The 23,631-nt window shown below is 44.8% G+C and overlaps 1 protein-coding gene across 3 annotated transcripts in view; it reads right to left on the bottom strand.

The window, feature by feature from the left end:
• The window catches only part of arhgef10 (Rho guanine nucleotide exchange factor (GEF) 10), a 39,442-nt gene that overhangs the window by 8,776 nt on the left and 7,035 nt on the right, over positions 1–23,631 (bottom strand). The window contains exons 3-26 of one of the 3 annotated variants that reach the window (XM_079286517.1): positions 21,183–21,578; positions 19,902–20,267; positions 19,088–19,124; positions 18,723–18,811; positions 18,367–18,423; positions 17,904–18,091; positions 17,017–17,133; positions 16,431–16,542; positions 16,157–16,269; positions 15,983–16,060; positions 15,724–15,903; positions 14,958–15,074; positions 14,636–14,728; positions 13,976–14,146; positions 13,390–13,535; positions 12,617–12,801; positions 9,705–9,820; positions 8,209–8,336; positions 6,962–7,062; positions 6,650–6,771; positions 6,119–6,205; positions 5,011–5,237; positions 4,426–4,583; positions 1,222–1,364 (exon numbers count right to left, since the gene is read on the bottom strand). In XM_079286517.1, coding sequence (XP_079142643.1) covers positions 1,222–1,364; positions 4,426–4,583; positions 5,011–5,237; positions 6,119–6,205; positions 6,650–6,771; positions 6,962–7,062; positions 8,209–8,336; positions 9,705–9,820; positions 12,617–12,801; positions 13,390–13,535; positions 13,976–14,146; positions 14,636–14,728; positions 14,958–15,074; positions 15,724–15,903; positions 15,983–16,060; positions 16,157–16,269; positions 16,431–16,542; positions 17,017–17,133; positions 17,904–18,091; positions 18,367–18,423; positions 18,723–18,811; positions 19,088–19,124; positions 19,902–20,267; positions 21,183–21,578 — 3,527 coding nt within the window. The remainder of the gene's footprint in view (positions 1–1,221; positions 1,365–4,425; positions 4,584–5,010; positions 5,238–6,118; positions 6,206–6,649; positions 6,772–6,961; positions 7,063–8,208; positions 8,337–9,704; positions 9,821–12,616; positions 12,802–13,389; positions 13,536–13,975; positions 14,147–14,635; positions 14,729–14,957; positions 15,075–15,723; positions 15,904–15,982; positions 16,061–16,156; positions 16,270–16,430; positions 16,543–17,016; positions 17,134–17,903; positions 18,092–18,366; positions 18,424–18,722; positions 18,812–19,087; positions 19,125–19,901; positions 20,268–21,182; positions 21,579–23,631) is intronic. The other 2 variants (XM_079286518.1, XM_079286519.1) reach the window with 2 other exon arrangements.

The raw sequence follows: 23,631 nt of genomic DNA, 5'->3' as shown, positions 1-23,631 counted from the left end.
GAGACTGAGACCCTGCTGCAGTACAATGTGAGGTTTTCTAAAGGCACTTTGAAACACTACCACCTTTGTCCACAGGAACCGCCAAAATCAACACAAAATTAAAGTTCCTTGTAGTAGCTTTAAATTAAATACACTTTTCACAAATTATTTTTCTTTAACTCTTGATTTGGCCTTTCTTTCATTAGTGTGGACAAGAATAGCTTCAAATAGGTGCAGAGTGTAATTTTGAATTCTCTGGTCATGGAGACCAATAAACTGGGCTTTTTCCATCTCCACTGCTTACATAATCTCACCACACATTGCTTCACATGTAGGTGGAGTTATATTTGGCAAAGGAGAGCCCGTTCACAAGTGTGTCAGAACAGTAAAGTGTTGACGAAGGAGCATGAAATGTTGGTGCAACGCCCTGCATTTTGTTTAGCACACATTTGTAACCATTGTCATTTAAATTGTAACGACATTTGATTATTTATTACATGCCTTTTCAAATTTAAGTCTAATTTCTCTGCATCAATCTCACCATTTCTCCCTCTCAGTCTCTGCCTCTCTCTCTCTCCCCCCTGTTCAACTTACAGTCACCACTCTGGTGTAACTGAGTCCTCAGTGAGGAGGAGAGAGTGAGACAGGCAGGTGGTCCAACATAATGAGCTTAATGAGGCTAAACGGATTATTAGTGAGTACATGTCACAGGAACGCTACTATTCCCGGACGCATGGCAGGTGCTTCCGTTCCCTAGGCCAGAACACACACACACACACACACACACACACACACACACACACACACACACACACACACACACACACACACACACACACACACACACACACACACACACACACACACACACACACACACACACACACACACACACACACACACACACACACACACACACACACACACACACACACACACACACACACACACACACACACACACACACACACACACACACACACACACACACACCATACTTCAGAGTATGAAATCAAGAAATCCCAGGAAGGGAAATGGGGCACCTTCATCTACTTGTGATTCTTTATACTTAAGTAACTGCAGTTTACACTCGTAAATCTCCTCAATGTTCCTTAAATGTTACTCTGTACTCTTTCCGACAGATATACGAGGGTTATTTACACCACACGCACATCTGCTAAACTGCTCCGTTTATGATGTAGACATGGTGCGCAATAGTAGCCTCCAGCAAGGGTTACGTACCTCCACACAGTGTGTGTGGGCACTGATGATGAAGACCTGTCCACCTGTTGAAGCCCAGAGGTGCTCCTCCACAGCCAGCATGGCCTTGACAGGGAGGACCCCCAGTTTCAGCACCGTAGGCTTCTCGCAGCTCCACGAACCATCTGCAACAACAAACACAACACCGGCACCTCAGCACTCAAGCAAATACAGTCTGCATTTCACAAAACGCAGTTTAAATGCAATATACACACACACACATATACATACACACATATATACACACACACACACACACACATTCAGAAAGGATCAGTACTGTGCATCGCTGCTTTAGTGTTATTGTGTTCTCTTTTGCAAAGTAACCCTCTAGCAATTATCCACGTAACCGTTACAGAAGAATGTTTTTCACTTCATACGGAAGACACAACAACAGACACTCTGTCTTTATAAGCGTCGCCTGGAAAGGTCATGTGCATTTATGGCTCCGCGAATGCTGGTGGAGAGGCCATTGATGGTTTTCACAGCCTTCACTGTGAATACAGATGGGCTGCGAGGCATTAGTCAGAGCCGAGCTCTATCCCACTCGCACCTCCTACACACTCGGCTCTACATGTGCCTGGGCCCCCACGGTGTCAGCTCTACTTGCAGTGAAACAACCCCATGCAGTGCCTTGATAAATAGCAACACATTACATTTCTTAAACCATTATATACACTGGCTGAGATTTCAATCAATGTCGTCATCCAATGAGGGGCCAATGTAGGAGCAGCGGACGGAAAAAAGCTCTACATTTGATCGTTTTTAATCGGGCTTGGAAATACATTGATATCATACATCTCATTGTTAAAATATTTTGTAAAAGCACCAATAGTCAACCTTACAATGTCGTCGCATAATGACATCAAGGTATTTGGTAAAAAAAAAAATATTGCGCTCCTTGATTTTCTTTGACGTGCACTTTTGCTTTGCCCCGTGTGAACACAGACTTAATTTCCTCCAGATACCACATTCCCTGAGCCAATCTAGGCCAGGAAGTGAATGAGGCCTCACCAACGGTGTTGTGAAGAGAAGGCACAAAGGCGGCTATTGAAGGCCGAGGTGCCACGCAGGGAGAGGCGTTCTTTCAGGAGGTACAGTAATGACTGGGGAAGTGAGGGCAATCTCCCACTGAAGGGGCTAGGTGGGATTAGCATTCCAGCAGTGCCCCGTGTATATTATTCTAACAATCATACTGTGTAGGTAGATGTCCATGAGAAAGAGAGAAGAAAAAAAAAAAAAAGAAGAAACTGGGGAAAAAAGGAAAGGAACAGTGGAGAAAAAATAAATAAAAATGAAAGGAGTGCCAACTTGCAGTCTTACGTAAGCCTGCCCACATCCCTCACTTCTTAAACTGTAGCATTCCTTCAAGTCAGTGTCAGCTGGCATAAACTACTCATCCCAGTGTGTGTGTGTGTGCGTGCGTGCGTCCAAATAGCAGCACACAAACCAGACCGTGAACGCTGATTAAATAAGCCAATGATCTTTCATATTGTGACATCGCTTGCAACACACAAGACGTTACGCACCAGTCCCTCAACGTGAAGAAGGAGCTGACGCAAGATGGCAGAGTAAAGCGGGACGGAGTTTATGTTCCGACTGTCTGGCTATGACGTATGACCTTTGCCGAATCATTGCCCCCTTCTCTCTCCGTCTCTCACACGGTCAGTCACAAAGGAAACAGCCAGCATGGCAGAACGAGGCCGAGCGGCCAGCTTCAGACACGCTGCGTCTGCAGCGGGAGAACTCGGCCCCGATGGCTTTAAAAAGACTAAAAAGCAACATCCCCAATCTGTTCGCTTGTTTCTGACGTCTCGTCACTATTCACTGCGAGGGTTGCCTCCGAACGCGCGACAGTTTACCATCAAAAGAAGAACAGCTGATCACTTCCCTAGTTTCTGCTTGCTTTCTTCTCTGCGATGTAAACCGCGAGTCTACTTTAAATGCTGATGGGGTGCAGACAGAGCCGTTCACCGTGATGAAGTACTGGAGCAGCGTTACAGCGGGATGACTCATCATTCTGGCCTCAAGCATCACGTTCAAGTGACAGAGCTGTTGAAGGGAACAACGGGATGATCTTGGGCCAGGACCTTCGTGTTGGAATTAATTCGACTCACCAGTGGTGACGAATGATGACAAGCGGCTTCTGAAACTGCCAACACTGGCATACTCTGTGCAAGTGTCTCATAACTGGTGTGTGTGTGTGTGTGTGTGTGTGTGTGTGTGTGAGAATGAAGGTGGGGGAGAGGAGACATGAGCATTAAAACAAGGAGAAATGAGTAACCCTGAACATTCCTGAACGGTTGCATACAGTCGGTATGTTTTTTCCAGGCAAACAACTGTGGAATGAGCGAGAATAGTTTTCCACCTGTGCTTCTGTCCTCGGGCCATCATCCGTAACCTTTCAGTGTCTCTTTAGCACGCACAGACCAACAAAGGTAAAAAAAAGGGCACTTAAGAGTTCTTCCTTTGGAGATTCAATTTGAGTCATATGAGTACATGGAGAGGAAAGAAAGCAGGCAGACACACAGAGAGAGAGAGCGAGAGAGAGAGAGACCTCTGTTTGCACCGCTATGAGAGACGGAACAACACACAGAATGGGAAAGACTGTGGGACGAGTGAAGCTCGGATCCTCTCCTCTAATGCGTCTGCACTCGTCTGGGACGGAAGACGTTAAATAGGTCACCGACAACAGATTGGCTTCTCCCAGACAACCGAACAAAACGGGAACAGAACCTCAACAGAGGAGACCCCTGACCTCGAGCTCCACCATCTTTGCATTGTAGCACATGAAATGTCCTGCCTATGATTGGAAAAAGTAAACAGATATGGTGCTGGTTGCATTTTGGTAGATTAGGTGAGCAGAAGTGTGTTAGAAGCGGTTAAATCAAACAACAAAGTTGCCGATAGTGCTCTTACTCATGGCCAATGGTTATAGTTACAAAACTCAGGGCTGGTGCAGACTAAATATTGAGGTAAACACTGTCATCCTACACAGTTAAAACCAAATCTAATTAACTCAATGAATGCATATTTCTGTTTCAGAGAAAACCAGTGATTTACCTCGTAATCGCCCTAAGTATGGCTGTTTAAGAGCATCAACAAACATTGCGGAGGAAGAACTCGGATACTATAACGGGAGGAGGCACGCAAATTGACACTTCCCTCCCCTCCTGAAACACACACCTTGTGATCTGGAGTAGACGGCCACAGAGCCGCTGACCAGGCCGACGTACAGACAGTGTTTCTTATGGACCAGGCTGGTGACGGTGGACTTGTCTGGGGTGAAGAAATGCTGCAGGCGGACTTTCTTGGACCGTTGGCTGCTCTTATACACGATGATGCTGAACAGGACGGGAGATGAAATCAGATCAAACTCAACACTTTGATACGCACGGCTATCTGCATGTTGCATTTTGAACGCTACATTGCATTATAGGCCACTGATAGTGGACAAGCATCATAAATCGATGGGCCACTATGTTGGATCCCTCTCTAGTGATTAACTGCGGTGCTAAATGAAAAGGCGAGAAAGACGCCCCTTGTTCTTTGACGCTGACATTCACCATTAATGCACAATTAAAACCTGACATTTATCATTTATGGATGCAGAATTAGAAGCCTGCACTCTTATTAAAAAGTAAGAGTGTGCATGGTGCGGGTACAGACGACTTTAAAAGTCTCACAAAATTACGTTTATTGTAACTTGTAGCCATTGAAAGATATTAAAGGAATGCAGACACAGTATTGAAAGTACTCTGTGTGCTGTACCTGCCCTCCTCCATGCCCAGACAGACACTGGGAGAATCAGCGGCCTTCGCTGCGGAGGCGTGGTTGTTTTCGGGAATCTGCTCGCCATTCTCCTGAGGCTGCTCCGCCGGGACGTAGGCCATGCAGAGGATACGGGACTCCACGTTGAAACACTCGGTCACCTTAGGGCTGGAGCTCTGCATGGCCACGATGGATATCTGGCCCATCTGGTTGGTGCAACTAGCAACCTGAACAAAGATAAAGACACCTTTTGTTTTAGGGATACTTTCATTCATAATAAATAAATAATATAGCCCCGGTTAAAAACGGAACATCTGCAAGAGTTACACAGCATGGAAAGCGCAGTATAAGCAAAACAAAGCAGACAGCGCTTAACAAATAAGCATTCGACTTAAGTACTCTTTAAAAGTATTTATCCAATTTATGCCATAACTTGCCAATTCAAAATGGCAAGATCCAATAAGACTGATACTCATACTATGACATTGAATCATGTTGAACAACCAAAATCTAACAGTTTATATCTTACCTCACCATTGAAATAACAAGCCAGAGGGATGTTTATATCTTTAACAGACGGTGTCCCTGACTGACTGAAACGCTGCATTAGCAGTGATTACCGTGATGACACTCATTGGTTATTTTGAGAAAAACTGAAGTACTGAATCAATCATTTGCAGTCCCAGATTTGTTTCCTCTCTCGGGGACATTAGAACACTTTAATTGAATATCAAAAGCCTACCATCTGTACAGCAAACACTAAAGAAACACATTTTTAGTGAAAAACAGCTTTCTGCCAAAACTAAAAGTCAGACTCACTGAGAGAAAGTGGTGAGGCTTAAATCATCTAAGTTGCTGAAAATGAGAGGACTGCAAGGCCATTTGCCAAGACACAGTTGTTAAAGCCTCTCAACACACTTAAACTACATCCTCTCGTCTAAATCTTTCAGGGTTGAAGGGCTCACGAGTGAGTTCTTCCTCTGGGTGGAGGAAACCCAGATATGTGGAGGTAGCTGCTCTCATTTTGTGCAATTGTTGAAATGTAAGAGAACACCTTGCTTCTTTTTTTTTTTTTTCCATGAGCGGAGTGGAAAAACAAATGCCTCACCCAGACACAGCCATGGCCCACGACGGGAGTATCTGCTGTGCTCTCCGTGTTGATGTGCGGCTCTGGATTATGAACGGCACATTCCACCTGACACAGAACGGCAAGAAATAAGAGAGGGTGAGAGAGAAACATGGTCGGATGAGTGGGAATCCACAGGGTAAATAAAACAGGTGTCCAGTTTGTGTTAATTAGTGTCAAGATGAAAAAGAAAAACTAAAAGATGTCTGAGAGGTTCAGCCCTGAAGCAAAACACCTACATGAGACTACAAGTCATTTTATACTGTGAGAGTGAGAATTAAAATAGACATGAAGTCAGGTAGAAACAGCACACGTTACCGTTATATTTCCAGTCAGCGTCCAACATCATGAGAAACTCTCTGTTAACAGGCCACACATGTCAATGCTGTAATGTGAGCATCGCCCCCAACGGAGATGGAACCCACAACCCTGGCATCACTAGCACCACACTCTCATTGACTGAGATAACCAGCAACCTTCTTTTGCTGGTTATAGGAAAGACAAAGGTCTCACCTTGAACTCTTGGAGTTTTGACATGACCACGGGCATCTGTCGAAGCAAGAGAGGGTGTTTCTGCTTCTTGATCTGATTCCCATCCTCCTCTGCGAAGAACCAGCCCTGCAGGTTGTCCTCCTCTGATGTAACCCAAACAAACAAACAGCACTCGATTCATTCATGTGTACAGTATGCAGTAGATGTTTTTGAACCACAAGTTATCCGTCATCAGAATAAAAAGACTCCAGGCAACACATTGGTGTCATATTTTATAAACGCACGCATACGCAAAGACAACCGAGCAGCTGAGACAGTGGCGGTGTACTGTACCTAGAGCCAGCTTGGCCATCTGCAGGTTACTGATCCACGACTGTTTGATGGCTGGGCTGAGAGTGTTGAACACTGCGCTGAAGTACGTCGGTTTACCAGACCTTCCAAAACAAAACACGAGTGATTAGAACGTGAGAAGAAAACTCCAACCGTAAACACGGTTATATCACAAATATACGATCAATGCATTCCAGGAGAAGGGTTTTTTTTTAGTGCCTCCACTTTCTCCTCCTCGATTTACTTTACATGTTCTTGTTTTTAAAGCTCTATGTGATGACTCAGCACAACAGTGACACACCAACTGGACAGAAGATCAGAATTCACAACTGCTGCTGCTGCTGCTTTTGACGACAGACATAACGGTAAAAACACTTTCACCTTTACAAACAAAAAACTCCTCACAATCCGTTAGTGGCTTCCACATCACGCCAGTTTACTAAGTTCATATTTAATTCATAAAAGTCTTCACATAGAGCTTTAAAAAAGGTACTCATGTTTGAATATTCTTCTATACACACACACACACACACACACACACGTCCAGTGTGTGAGCTCAGCATCTTTTAGGGTAAAATACACGATATGTTCAAATGAACAGATCTGTCTGGCTTGAATCCAAGCCGAGGGGGCACATGAGTCTGCACATTCAATGCTGAGTGACTAGACACACTGACAGAAAAGCGATACAAGTCGATGCCAATTATCGTTTCTATCAGCAGCTCATGTACGCATCGTGTGTGTGTGTGTGTGCGACTCCTGTCATTGGCTGATTGTGAGAAGAAGTATGTTGTGTGCTTTGCGATTGAGGGATCGGGGGGGAATGACAGAAGCACAGCTGTGTTTCCAAACATACCCGTGGATAATCTCACCCGCTAAGAGCAGCAGGGGTGAGGGATGGGGAGACGGAGAGAGCGTGTGAAAAAGCCAAAAGGATATGCACCCGTGGGGGACCACGTGCCGACAATAACGGTGTGTAAATATGTGACATGTGCCTTTGAGTTAAGCAACAGCTGCAGCACTGGGTAGCCTTTGGTTGCAAACACTGATGCACATTTCCTCCCCTGGCTGGGATTAGAGCTGGTGGAGGAACTTGTTTATCCAAATGTGCTTTTATACTCTCTCCTAAAGCTATAGGCACAAGGGGAGGAGGGAAGGAGAAATATGACAAAAAGGGATAAAGACAAACTCAGGATAAACGAGACGTGAGTGAGTGACTGAGCGAGCGAGTGAGTGTGTGTGTCACAAACTTGTCATGTTTGCCAGGCAGCTGGAGCTGGATCCTACACCGGTCAGCTGCCCTGATCTCCTCCTCCTTCTTCAGTATCAGCCTCTGGAGACCCGATACCCAATCTTGGGCCACTGTGGAGTTCACATTCTGTACACAGGGATATTGGAGGGATGGAAAGAAATGATAAAAAAATAGAGGGAAAGAGAGTCATGAAATTAAGGGGGGGGGGATATTTGACTGTGTACAATAATGGGAATAAAACTATTGTACTTCAGAGCATTTAAACATCAGTAAAACACATTACATTAATTTATGACAAACAGAAAAAGCCGTGACTGACATGCAATCCACTACATTACATACGGACATATCTCTGAAGCTGAAAGTTGTGTTTTTGTATTGGACTGTATTGTATTGGACTGTCTGTGGTTTCTTGCATCTTTGCTCCTCCATATTTGTTAACAGAATAAAACGCTGTTGAAAGTACAGACGTATCTTATAACTGACAAATCATACACAAATAACTACAACAGCAGTTAACCAAACTGAAAATCTTAATTGCAGTATAGACACTTTACTGTCTTATAAATTATCATCAGTATTGATGGACAAAATGTATGAAGAAGCTATAAGTATATCTAATATTACAAGACTGTCAGTATCATTTAGGTTAGTTAACTTAGTGTTGAGGAAGCCGAGCAGCGTGCAGATCAAACATCTCAGCCCATCTCAGCAACTTCTTTCTTTCCTTTCCCATCAATGTCTCCCTCCCTCCATCTCTGGGACACATGTCTCTCTCTCTGAGAGCCTCTCTGTTACTCTGCCTCCCACTCTGCTTCTGACAGACCTACCAGCACAGCACAAACACAGCCTCTCACACACATGCTGTGCTCTGCAAACTAAACCTCCACCCTAAGAGCACAGACAGGGGTGTGTGTGTGTGTGTGTGTGTGTGTGTGTGTGTGTGTGGCCACATGATATGACTTAAATGGTGCAAATCAAGACTTAAGAGACTCCTTGTCTCCCAGAGACAGATTGCCTACTCTGGCACATTCCACGGTTTAAACATTATATGGCTTCATAGCAGCCCAGCCCCTTATGGACATCTGAGGGGAAAGACGATGAATGTGATTTTAAAGGTCCGGAGGTGCACGGGAGGAACATTTGTCTATGTCAACTTTTGGAAAGCTTCCAACAATATTAAGAGACAGTGAAACTATTCCAACTCTTAGTCAAAGTAACACAAAAATAGTACTTCATTATTGATAACAAATTACATTTATGACTTATTCATTTTTTGCCTTTGTAATGACGTCAACGTTTTTGTACTTTATCTTTTAAATATCAATTCCCTTTCGGACATGATAAACTGACGCTTATCTGGATTAAATATGGAGACATATTTCTATACGCGCTTTTATTAATAAATATATATATCAAACTTCCCCCAAGGGACAATGAAGACTATAAATGTATTGAGTTGACCTGATGTACTTTAGCTCAGTGGCACAGTACCTGGTAGTTGCCTTTGAGGCTGCTGATCATGCCGGCGATCTGGTTGACCAGGCTAAGGTCATGGATCAGGTTCTGCAGATCTTGGTACAACTGACCGGGGCCCATGTACAGCTTGTCTACAGAGAAACACACAAAAGCAAAACATTATTAATAACAAATAAAAATATATATTGTTTTCAGTAATTCACAACTTTTAAACTCTGAATAACTTGCAATGGATGTGAAGCTGTGCAAAGACTAAAAAAAGTGTTCAAATTAAGTGCAGAGGTCAGCAAGCATCATCCTCACTGCTCTTTACTTTGTGTCTGAATGCTGCAACATGTACGCCGTTGGGTTGTTTTGCCGCTCGTCATTTCTTTGCGCAAAATATCAAACCTGATGATGCTATGTGATCGTTACCGTGCTGTATCAAAAGGAAACAACGGCTTGCTTTGTGTAGCGCTGAACACAACCACATAGCTCATCAAAGGTCTGGCAAACCACACACACAGGAATAGTTTGTACAGAGCAAACGGGGGGGGAATGCCTGTCAGTTGGCCAAAATTGTCAACACAAAAGTTATCCATGTCATTCAATCAAACAGCTGAATTAACAAGTAGAGGCCTCTTTCCAATCGAAACCCAACTGCAAACCACATGAACCATGTTCATGTGCGTATCGGTGACCAAACTGTTAAACCGCATCAGTCTTTGGCACCAAAATGACTTTGTTTGCTGCTGCCAGTCTACTTTCTCTTCCCCCTTTCCTTCCTTCTCCAAAATCGCCAAAATCCACATTTGTAGGTGGTCTCTGGGACAATTACTCAAAAAATGTCTCCCTCTGAGTTTGTACACAGGAGGCTCCTCACTTCCACAGAACTTCTCTGTCGTCCTTACACATGCATGAGCAGAACACAGCAGGCCTACAGTCGTGTGTCAATGGGTTTTAGATTTCTTTAATGTTTTCATGGTCAATTACCTCTTATTATATTTCATTCATTGGCTCAAATCATAGCCACCTTTCAATACAACTACAGGTCACGTAGATTTACTCAAACCATCAATACGATGACGTGATCAATGTATTGGAGTGTGTTGTGCAGTTTTGTGGAGCTGTAAGCAATTTTCATGGCTCATCTGTCTCAGCAAAACGAGTCGGAGGGTTGAATTCAGGTCAGGGCAGAAACGCTGAATAAACCTCTCATGTGTTCTCGGTGGTGTGTCACGCTTGGAGCAAGTGAAACTACAACAGCGTATATACAGCCAGTGTCACATGATGGAGCACAATCCTAAGACTCCACTTCATATTCATGTTGGCATCGTCTGTGCTAGACTAGGAGTGCATTTTCAACCGTCTTTCGCTGTATATAGTCTGTATTCAACAGTACAAATGATAAGGAGCAACTGAATTGACCGTTCCCACAGACAGAATTGCCACTGTGCAACTCCTTTCAACCTGGGTCCAACTTCCTGACGGCTCTTTGTGAGAGTGCCAAATGCCAGGAGTTTTTCAAACAAATCAAGCCGGGCGGGCAGCATCATAGGAAACATGGCAGTCATGCCAGCAATTACACACTTCCGAAAAACAAACATCTACAAATGACATACCGACTGAGCCGCAGGACAACGTAACCTGAAATGAAGGGGCTGCCTGGCGGACTGATAGCTATGCAGTGGAGAGAGGAAGAGTTGAACTAAGCAGAAGGACATGAGAAGAGGCGACCTCATGTGCGGGAGAACCTTTTCATTGTCACAGAGCTGCACACAGTCGGCCGAGAAACAATTGTTTCCACTTGTTGAACGGTTCATGGACTATGCACACATTTGTATGCACACAAACATCCCCCAGAGACATACACAAAGCTGAAGTTGGTCGGGGAATAGCTAAAGTCAGAACAAGGGAATAGAGCGAAGGTCAGCTTTTTTAAAGCACTGTGGTCAGATCACATCATTTCATTATCTACAACATCTAATTCACCTAACTGCTATAACAAAATAATATATACCTGACTGTATCCTTGTCCGTTTGTGCCATCTGTTACTTACAATCGTGCAATTGCTCGACTTTTCATACAGCGCAGTGAAGTATCGGAGAGAGACCGGGGCTCTGAAAGAACATGGGTGCAATAGAGAGTGTGCCAAGTGCGGCTGAAGTGAAGGTAGATGAAGGTAAAGGAAAAAGGGTATAAAAAGGCGGGTACAATATTCTAAGGCTGTGGAAGAGCGGAAAAATCTAACATGGCAGGTGGGACCACTATTAAATATATAAACACCAACTATTAAATGCTAAATGTGACACCTGGCTGCAAAAGACTGAACGTTATGTTACCGTGTTGCGGATGTTAGATTAGAGGGAGATGGAGAGATGGCCGGTGCGAGAAAAAGAGAGTGAGCTATAGAGTGCAGTGTGTTTTTCCAATGGTAGTGATTCAGGCCCACGAGCATTTAGCAACATACAGACTGAGCCTCCGACTGAATACATAAGACCTTTGACAGACCAGTGATAATACGGCATCAAAGCACTCGCCACCACTGACCTCGGCACAAACGGAAAGAAAATCTACATCCTGGAATAAAAACTGCAGCGCTCCGACCACAAAAATAGAGACTTTCGTCATGCCTCGTGTGTGTTTTTTTTTTTTTAAAGTGGCTGAGCAGCTGTCTGCGACAGGGGAGAGCCCAGTGGAAAGACTGAAATCATTGCACTTGGAAGGCAGCACACCAGAGGAGTGCAGACGGAAAAAACTACACCATCGGGCTGGATGGTCTGGTCCAGACTGACCCCATTCTAGAGATGTGAATGTGCTACAACAACAACAATCAAATCTCTCTTGACTACTATAATTTTTGCAATGCTGCAAGCAATATTGATAGCTGCATATAGCATAGCTAATATGAGCTATACGTTAAAACCTGTGACAGTGCGGTTCATACTTGGCTTAGCGTTGATGACCACCTTCTCCCCTGAACGGGACGTTGGGTAGCGGCTGTTGTCGGCCATGTCCTCGCTGGATCCGAACTCCAGCACTTCCACGAAGCTCAGAGGCACGCTCCACTTTAGAAGGAACTTCTGGTCGGGCGGGGCATTGCCGCTGCCGCTCCCACTGCTGTCCTGACACCTGGGCAGAGCCGAAAAAGAGATGAAGGTCATGTGACAAAGTGGCCCGTGTTCGTGGAAAAGAAATGTCTCTTTGGCACCGTGTGAGGAGGAAATATGAGTGCAAGAAAACATCAGTGCAGTTTGAAAGATAAGAGGAGAACATCTTTTTTTTTGTACACGTCAGTGCATGTTTCCAAGAGGAAGTACGTGGTGACCATCATGTTACAATTACAGGACAGGAGCTGAAAAGCCGCGGAACGGGGGCTCTCCATCACTCTTGGCAGAAAAGCAAGCCGCAGTGGGTACATATGGGTCCAAACCTCCAGATCCAGTGTGGTCAAAAGTCACCCGAGGTCACCAGTTTCATACGTGTGCTGACCATTTCAATTTAGTTCTCTTTAAGACAGATTCTTACCGTCAGGAAATTGTACTTACATTAAACACATTCCTTTAAGTGAACTATACAAACAAGACCACAACAAAAATACACACAACAATTAGTTTCTAAATTTGTAAAATAGTAGAGAGATTACAGGATATTGCGCGCAAGGTGCAAATTAGGGGACAGATTCAGGGACAGGTCTGTCTGGTTTGCGGGCACTCTTACCGGATGTTGGGCGTGGCACACATGAGAACGTCATTGAGGAGGAAGAGGCGTCTCTCCTTGGTTTTGATGATTTCCCCACGCTCATTGTAGACCGTCTCCACCATGTCGTCGGAGCGGATCAGGTAGCGGCTGCCATTACTCAGAAGCTAAGAGAAAGGGATGATGAATGATACGAACTAAACTCCTCTGCCTCATATAGGGTATCCTGTAAACACATGTTTCTACACAGATGCCACAGTGGGTGGCTGCAGATAGACAAATAATTACACCTTGCGGAGAGCTGGTAGTGTGTGCGAAGCCACGCGCTAAAAATATGATATTCATGCAAGAGAATACTTGGAAAAAATGTGAAGTGCCGGATGGCCGCCCACACTGGGACGGAGAGAAATGCCACAGCATATGCTCAAAGACTCGAAACATCATTCGCCAAAATGTGTGTACTGACGGAGCAATGAGTAAATCATCAACTCAAACCAATCGCACGTGCAACAACCTCATGTGTCAAGAACACGGACTCCGTTACACTACAGCATCGTACTGTACGATGATTCAGACCACACACACACACACTGAGCAGTGGGCGGACCTTGTTGAGGTAGCGTTCGTTCATGGCCTTCGCAATGTGGCGGATCTCGCAGCGCTGGTCGGCTTCCCTCTTCTTTTCGTTGAGCTTCTCCGCCAGTGTCTCCAGTTCGGCCAGGGCCATCTGCAGGGGCAGACGGTCTGCGTGACCCACTGGCGTGTTCTTCAGCATGTCCTGATGAGGATGCACAGAGAAGTCACACTTTAGTCATCGTTCGCTGATTTATACACACACACACACACACTGAGGACCACTCTCCCAGTGTTTTCTAACCAGTACAACTGTCCATACATCTGCATAATTGTGTCCAACAGCATTTGAAAGAATGCTCTCTCTGTCTTCTCATCCATTTTCTATACAGCACACATCCTCATGACTGATGTTTTTTTATAACATAACGTGCTCTTACACATGTTTTTATAAAAGAAATAAAGCAACCCAGTGTCCTATATTTTCCGCAAGAGGCACAGGAAAAGCCAATATGCTGAGGCAAGATTAAAAGAGATCTGAGGAATTGATTTCCCCCGAGACCATTTCTCTGGTTGGTAAGAACTTTGAAAAACAGAGCGCCTTGATTTATGTGTAGGGCACTCCCTCTGCTGGTCAATGAATAAAACACACACACAGTCTTCTAGATTACTGTAAAATAAGAATTCATCAAACCTGAAGGAGCAGAATGAACTGTGGGAATCTCTGGATAGGTTTCATCATCAGGCCGTACAAAGTCATCCGGTCGCTGCTGGTCTCCTGGCGATGCTGGAGGTGAGAAGACGGGTCAGTGCAGGGTAGCGAGAAACCAGTAGGACTTAAAAGCATGCCAGCAGGGTACCGAGTTGTATTTATCAGGCTAATTCCATGCATTTTTGAGTCGATTTATTTTGCATTTATCCGTTATATGTATGTAATGTAATTAGCGGTCTTTAGCACAACAGTAAGAACAAAAGATAACATGTATTCATGACACGGTTTCAACTGTTTCTCAAACCTTGAGGAATTCCAGGAAGCCAGGTTTGGAGGCGCACGTCTTCCTCACCACTGCCATTGCGGTGCTGAAGTTGTTCACATACTCACTGTAGGCATCCAGCGCCATGGACTTTGAGAACTGTGGAGGAACACAAATGTTTAAAACACATTACAGCTAAGGTTGGTATCTTCATCAAAAAAAAAGTTTTTGTATTTGTTGAAATTGTCAATTCATCCCGACAGCAGTCAATCAAATGCTCTGACAAAGAAAAAGCGGTATCTGTAGCTCTAAAGGCTCTAATAAGCCCGTCCAATTATTAAATTCAGGCCTATCGCTGTGTGTGTGTGTGTGTGTGTGTGTATCTGTATGTATATGCATTTACATGTGCAAGTTCTGCTGTTTTATGATGATAGGAATTGTGAGGTGACAGAGGGTAGTGAGCAGACTTCAGATGAGTCTCACTGCTCCTCTGATGTCATGCCAGGAGTCGATTTTCTTACAAAAACCAGGAAGTGATGTTGTGAGCAGGGACTGTGAGAAATGAGGCCTTTTGTTTTGAGGATCCCTGCCTCTGAGTCACTAAGCAGGAAGAAGGTGGACTATATGCTATAATAGAACAGACTTCAATGTCTGCATCTGCATGAGCGCATGTAAGAAAGAGGAGAGCGCGGCTGTGCTGCATGTAATCACAAATGCCATGAATATCAAACTGGTTCAGCTGGAATCAGGGGTACCATAGCTAATGTTAAAAAATAAAATAAAAAGAAGCTTTACAACCCCAGCTTACCGATGCAACGAAGACATCCCCGATCATCTCCAGGCTGTCCCACTCAGCAACGCGGCTTGCCAGGGCGATCTGGAACAGGAAGTGGCACTGCAGGATCTCACGCACCCGATAGAAGGTCATCTTCAGCTTCCTGTCGCTCAGCAGCCTCGGCTCCAGCTGGGACAGCGGCTTCTCATATTGCTGATGAAGCAGACAATGTGAACTGTGATAAACATTTCAAAAAGTGGATTTGGCAATCACCGCAGCCGCACTTGCTTACCTCTAATATCCTTTTCAGGGCGTCAAGATAGTTCTTCTCGCTCTCCAATATAGATCCCAGTATACATCTTCTCACCAGCTGTGGCGGAAACACACAAACACATTCGGCATGGTTTTCTTAAAACTGCAAAGAGTTACAGAACTTGGGCTAGACGTTGAAAGGCGCGTTTATCACCTGTTGCTGTGAAAGACCCGCTGGTGCTGGACACAGCACGGGCTCAACATTGAAACAGTCCACCTCAATGAAGAGTTCAGACTCCTCATCCTCAAAACAGGCCGACTTCCTCTCTGAAGGATTTAAGACGAGAGAGCAAGTAAAGCACCAGGAATACATGACGGCAATTAAACAAACAAGCCTTCATGCTGAAGAGACGGAAACATTTTGCTGTTTGATGTAACATAAACAAAAAGCTAAAGGGATTTGCTGTTTAACAGATCAAACTACATACCATGACAGAATGACTTGGTTTTGATGAAAGAGCGTCCCTTCTTCACTGCAGCTTTGGTTTTCTCAAGTCCATCTTTGGTCCCTTCCTTAGCTGCCTTCACCAGCTTTTGCATCTTTGATGAGACAAAATACACGATTATCTACATCGCAAAAGTAACACAAATTCAATATTTGTCTACAAACTCAGAGCTAAGCAGGACGGGAGCAGTGTTAGAGGAGGGATGAAGGTAAACGGCAGGTCATGTAATACAGGACAACAAAGTCAACCAGAGAACGACACAGGAAGTGGGACATCAGCTGAAAGGAACATATACTAGAAACACAGAATGACAGCGTTCAGCTACTTTTAACAGTGAAATATTGAAACTCAATCGCTTCACAACCTCCAACGCACGAACGTATAATGAGACAGGTGAGTGCAGCAGACAGGGAGGCAAATTAATTGAATGGAAACCCATCACCAGTACCACCAGTCATTCACATCAGAGCAGGATGAGGGGAGTCAGTGAGAGACGCCCAGAGTGAGAGTTAAGGGTTTGGGACTACTGTCTAGCACAGGCAGGTGAGGTGAGCCTCAGGTAGTTTACCTTCTGCTCGTGTTTCTGTTTTAACTGCTGCAGCTCTACCGTTCCCACTGTGTTTGCCATTAGATCTTTCATCTTTTTCTCATAGTGTTCTTTCAAGCGTGTCAGATCTTGAGAGAGCTAAACAAAAGCAAAGCAGGCGTTACTGGTTATGGTTTTGGAATGACCTCGCACCTTAGAGCTACCAGCAAACTCGCTTTAATCTTGATATACGTGTCGCTAGACTGCTGATCCGATCTTCTTCCAAAAAACATTATTTAGCTTAAACTCATTTCAACTGTGAATCAGGGGAAGAAATGTACTTTGCCAAAGAGCATTCCTTCCCTTGAGCTGATTTTTTTTCCCATTAATGGGCCCAATGACATATGCAGACATACTGCACAACATATTGGGAAATCACCTAAAATATAGGTGACAGTTTCTGAAAAATTGTCTATAACCACAATACCATTTGGTTTTCTTCACAATGTTGCATTCATATGTAAATCATCAGGTATCAACTAAACACATAACATGTACAAAATGATTTACTTTGCCAGAAGCAATCATTAATATCTGACCACGGTTCACTGAAAACAAAAAGCGAAGCTGAATTCTCAAAACAATGAGAGGATTTGTTTCAACCTAGAAATGAAAAATACAACTTCATATAAGAAAATATGTCGGATTTAAATCAATGATATATAGATATATGTCTGTAGATATGTAGAGGGTAGAAAAGACACAGGCCACAAGACAAAATGCAAGATTGCAAATTACAAATAAAAAGGACTCTGCTTAATCCACTGCTGTTATCCACCCACCTACAGATGTACAGTGATATACGTGATAAGATATGAGTTTTGTCTGCACCGCTGTCAGAGCAGTGGGAGTGTGATTGTTATACACACGTGCGTTTTCTTCTGGGGGGGCTTCCCTCTCATGAAGGCATGCGGCAGGCCGTTCTCAGGGAGACCTTCCCCGTCGCTGGCCTCGTCGTAGCTTTCGAACTCGCTGGAGCTCCAGCCGTTGTCGAGGGAGCTGTTGCAGCCGCCCTCCTCGCCGAGTTCCACGTCATCGTAGATCATCTCATCTGGATCTGTGTGACGCAACAGGACAGACACAGAAAACGTCATCAGAAATGAAGGTTTAGTGAGTCAAAGTACCCACAGAAACTATTTGTAGGGTTCTTCGATCAAAGGTCAGCAGCATAAATGTATATGCAGATGTATATTGAGTATTAGTATCCTAGCTTTTGACGAAAGAACTTCGGACAATAGAAGTGAAAGTGAGCAGCGCTGACAGGCTTAAAGCTACAGACGGGAACAAAAATACTGAATTTGTGAAATGTAGGATTTCTTTCTTTTAACAAACCTGTGTTGGAGTCAGAGTTCTCTCTGGGCACGTCATCGTAAATCACCTCGTCTGGATCTGAAGCATAAAAAGAGCCGTTCACAACAACTAGTGCCTGATTTGTCACGTCACACAACAAACAGGATGCAATGTAGAAAAAGCACACACACGGCTGTGCTTCCTCAAAATAACAGGGAAGGAAGTGTCTGGGAATTCAGCAGCGTCAAAAGAAGAAACAGAGATAATATCCCCCTGAAGGCATGCACTGTGTGTGCAGAGGCAAGTACAGGGAACTGACACAACAGCAGCATTCTTTCCATGAAAATGATTCATGCATCCCGACAAGATGTGCAACTGTTGTGGGCATCGCTCCTTACTTTCCATCCATGCAGTGTTGGCGGGATCGGATGCCCATTTAGCCAAAGCGTCCTCTTCTCGAATAGGTGGAGACTCTTCAGTGAAAACACTTGAGAAAACATGCAAACAATTACAACTCTGCAAGCAAATATTTTCTTAGGCAGAAAACCAATAAATAACTTCATTTTCTGTATTAATACAATGATACAAGCTATATCTATGGCATGAGGGGGTTTGTAATGTATTACACACTGGAAAGGGTTTAGTAAGCATGACTGTAACTGAAAGTGGAAAGTATACTCTGCGTACTTTTCTTGAGACATAAGACCTAAATGTACTAAAGGACTGGTATAGACTTGCTTCAGCTGCTTAGTATGAAACATACCTGTCTGCAGAGGTGTTGACAGTCCCAACCACAGTGACTGCAGGTACAAAGAGAGAACACATTCCTGAGAGGAAACCTACAACGCTTACTATTGTATCGTTAAGAGCATGGAATGAAGGACACATTTATTATATTTAATGTATCCTCAATATAATTGTTCCAGAAATCAGCATGCCGCATGTCAAGCAAACGCAAATAACGAACAATAAACGGATTAAGAAACTCCGTTGTACTTTTCCTCATACGCCTCCAGGTGTCACTGACGAGTCGGTATCTCCTCAATTACCAGTCGATTTAGTCAAGATGATATTTTCGTATCAATGTGCTTCCACAAATTTCACTTCACAAATGTACCCAATTTAAAAATGATAAAACTATAAGAAGAATAGAGATAACTGCATGTCATAGCCAGAACTTGCAGATGACAACACTGCAAAACATGTAAAATAATTTTCTACATCACACACACATCTATGACTCTCAACGAGTATTTCAATGTGGTGTGACCGTGGTAAGATAATAACAGCTGAGCCCGGCCACAGGCTCGGGCTCAGCTGTTGCCAGATTTTAAGGAAACCGGAAAATCCTCACAGCACAGCGCAGATCTTTGGGGGGGGGCTAAATTTAGCCCCTACTTCCTTGTGGCAAGGCTTTGGGAAAAACAAGAGAAAGCAGAAAGGCCGGAGGATAGAAGCAGCTGAGACAGCATTTACGCGTCATTGCATTGTATCTCTAGTGAGAAAAGGAGAGGGAAGAATTCCTCTCAAAAGTAAAAAGCAAAACAAGAGACTTTTCTCTCTGGGCTCTACTTTACCATCCTCATCCATGGAGAGGTGCCGAATGAGGACGGGTGTGGTGTACGTTGGTGTGATGAGCGGCACTCCAGAGGGGGTTGCGTAGCCACAGGGCACTGGGACAGAGTATCCTGAAGTGATGCTAACGGGGCTGCTGGGGATATCCTGGGATTCTCCCTCCGGCTCCTTGGGCTCCGTTGGCGAGCAAGCGGCGGAGGAGGGTCCATGCTGCTGCTGCTGCTGCTGCTGCTCGAGCTGCTGCTGCAGCAGTTGGAGAGGGGTGATGTCGATCACAGAGTAGGGGTTGACTTTGCCCTGGGAGGAGCTTCTGGGGACAGCCTGTGGAGGGTGAGGGTCACTGATGGACTTGCCCTGGCCTTCACTGCCTAGTGGGCGACAGAAGATACGTCACAAAATACCACGTCAGGGAGAATGATACTGCAATCTAAATGAAGTCTCTGACTGACACATAGTTAGCCTAAAACTGACACTTGGACAAAATGCTTGCTGCACACGTAACACTACCGAGTGTCAGGGTCCCACAGTGTTCCCAGTCTTCCTGCTGATGCCTCACTTTTGTCTTCTTAACAGCTCAGTATTTCGGTTCGTTAGCGTATCAAAACTTAGTTCATTAACCTGTTTGTAGAGCATCCCATCACACAGCGGCTTTTAGGCATTTTTCTGTTATTTTCCAGGCACCTTCGCGCTAGTAAAAAGTATTCTTTTACTAGAAACTGATCGGGTGGTCCACCTCAAGAAAGTCACTTTCCCAAAGTGTCATTCTGGATGAGCCTTTGCAAGCAGCTCTGGTTAAGGGCACAGAAGATCAGGGTACCATGTGGCATTCTGAGAGGTGAGAATCAGAAGATATACGTTATGAAATATAGTCGATAGAGATTTCTCATGATGGAAATGCAAGGCCTGTGAGTGTTCAAATCACACATGCTTTAAAAGGGGAAAACCTGAAAAAACGTGTGCAGTGTTGACATCCCTTCACTGCAATACAACAGAATGAGTGAACAAGCAGAGCCTAGCGCTTCCTGCTGCTGCTGCTGTCAAGGCTTTCAGTGATAAAAGCCAGACAAAGTCCAGCACCAGGCAGCCAGAGATACAGGCTCATGAGAGAGACAGGCTGCCCTACCTTAGCATGAGCTGAAGGGGCTCGATCACAGCCAGATAATGTACACAAACATGGAAGGGGAATGTGGAGAATCTTTTTAATTGCCGTTATTTGCAGCAAACTAATTTCCAAACACTGTCGTGCAGAGAAACGTCTGCCAATACACTTTTGGGATGCAAACCTGGTCTCGCAGGATCCGTCTCTGCGTCATCTTCAAGAGGAGGGGGTGGAGGTGGTGGTAGATCTGTCTCCATCTCATCAGTGCCCTCAGCAGCAGATGTCCCATCTCCTTCTGCTGCTGTTGCTCCACCTGCTGCTGCTGCTGAGGATCCGCTTGTGGCAACTGTTGTGTCTGCTGATGATGGAGCTGCGTCGGAAGGTGCTGGGGGGTCCGGGCCGGTGAGATGGCCCTCGGGGGGTCCGACCCTCGTCTTGTCCTGATCATTGGTGCTTGGGGCAAGGGGGGCTGGAGGTGCAGGGGGCAGGCGTTCAGCCTCAGGGATGTCATCACCGCTGTCATCAAAGTCGAAGGCTTCCCCCTCGTCTTCATCTGCGAAGGAGACGCTGTCGGCCAACACTGAAAAGAAAAAAAAGAAAAAAAAGAGAAGTCCTGTTAAAGGAAAGCGTCAAGCATACTATTAAATAAAGTACTGATATCTAAACTTCTGGAAGATTCTGACCCGTTTATCTACTACAACAGCCGAGTAGATACATGCTTTGTATACAAATTACCTTCGGCTAATAACATACAGAATGACAGACAATCACACCACACTGTAGGCTTTTCAGGATTTGGCCAAACAAAAGTTAAATTTAGGTGGGATTTAACTCAATAATCATATAATTTCACTCCTTTAGAGAGTGTTTACAGATACGCTGTGGGTGGCAGTTTTAGTGCTTGGGCTGCTTCAAGTTAAAACACCGAGCCACAAACAGACTTATAATTAAGGGGGGGGTCTACGACAGCGGTATGTTTTCTTACACGAGGGGATCGGTTTCTGCACCCAAAAACAGCACACCAGCTGCTCTACTTCATAGCAAAGACAAAGTAGGGCAGAGCTGGGAGGTGTAGTTAACGTTCAAAAAGGGCGTCACACTCGCATCAGCGCACTCGCTTGGCAGCAGACAGGAAAAGGGAACAAATGTCTTTCCAGTTTCCACACTGCAATTAGGCCCGCAGGAAGGAGGGCCGCTACTCCCTTCAGTGACGAGCACAGCGGGAGCGTTGCATTATTTCTGATCTGATGAACAGAGCGTGGGCCCAGAGTCATGGAGAGCTTAGTAAAAAGGAGCAAGAGAGAGTTGACGGATTAGGAAATGCCAAGGCTCGACTTTCATCAGCTGGCTTCATGTTTTTGGGCCCCCGAGCTGAATGTGTGAATGAAAGTATTTCAGGTTTCATTCAGTGGCGGGGTGAAAGAAAAAAGAAAAGACTTCAGCAAAGAAAACATCAAGATATTAGGCAATCCTTTAAACTGGGTTCACAGAAGGATAAACCACAGAGCCTGAATGGAAGGAACTCCCAATCGCACCATTTAACCCTTAAGTGTCGCTGGGCCAACCTGAAACTTTAAGGATGATATTCTATCTTTGTCACAGCTTTGCTTCAGAGCATACCGCACATTCTTCGAGAGCACTTTCATCAGTAGCCACAGCTTCAGTGTATTAACTTACAGTCTAAAAAAGCCGGATTTTCATATCCTGTGATTCCCAAAGAAAGCAGAAAAATTCCAAGTTTGCGCAGGTTCATTTTAGATGTCTAAAGGTCACCGGTTCGATCCCGAGTTTCGGCATTTTGACCTTTCCCTTTCTTCCCCCGGACATTTCTGAGTTGCACGGTCCATTGAAAGTGACCAAGTAAATCTTAACTCAAAAAGAAACTCCCCAAGTAACCCGCAGTAACTTTGAAGTCCCTCGGCGCAATGTACACACAGCTACTAAATCACCGGAACAACCCCTCCGGCTGTGACAGGTGGTTGTTCCACGCTGTAGCGTGTGAAGGAACGGTCTGTGACTCATGCTCCAGGTCAACACTGCGACCCCTCGTCCATCTGCAGCCACGACTACAGTTGCCACGAAAAGAGGAGGTGCACAGAGCAGACCTGGAAGCAGAGATGCTATCTGTCTTTTTCCATGTGTTCCAGTAATGACACTGAGATAAGGTCCAACTAGCTGGCTCATAGTCAGGACTGTGGCATGTATACATTCATACGCTCATAACTGCCCCGATGTGGACGCAGATCCTACCTCTGTGGCGTCGACGTGAAACACTGGACTTTGTCAGAGTACAACAGGGCCTGATTGGAGTGGATTTGGCCAAATGACGAGTCACAACCGGCCCTTCAGTAGTACATCTGCAGCCATGAGTACATGAGACCACTGATGGCCGGCTGTATGGATGTTAGGGCTGTTAACGAATATTCTGATTTCAAAATATGTATTCAAAACCGAATAAGACATTTCATATGATGACAGAGAACTCGGACGCATCACGTCCTAACAGCATTATGTCACGTAATGTAAAGAAACCACGTACCTATCAGCTGTGCGCTCCATAACAGACTGGAGATGTTAGCACTTTAAAAAAGTGGGCGAGTAGTACTTCCTATCTTCGGACGGTTGTACTTTTT

The sequence above is a fragment of the Melanostigma gelatinosum genome (genome assembly GCF_949748355.1).
Source record: "Melanostigma gelatinosum genome assembly, chromosome: 16".
NCBI lineage: Eukaryota > Metazoa > Chordata > Actinopteri > Perciformes > Zoarcidae > Melanostigma > Melanostigma gelatinosum.
Note: the sequence above shows the minus strand (reverse complement) of the source record. Positions and strands in the feature narration are given on the sequence as shown.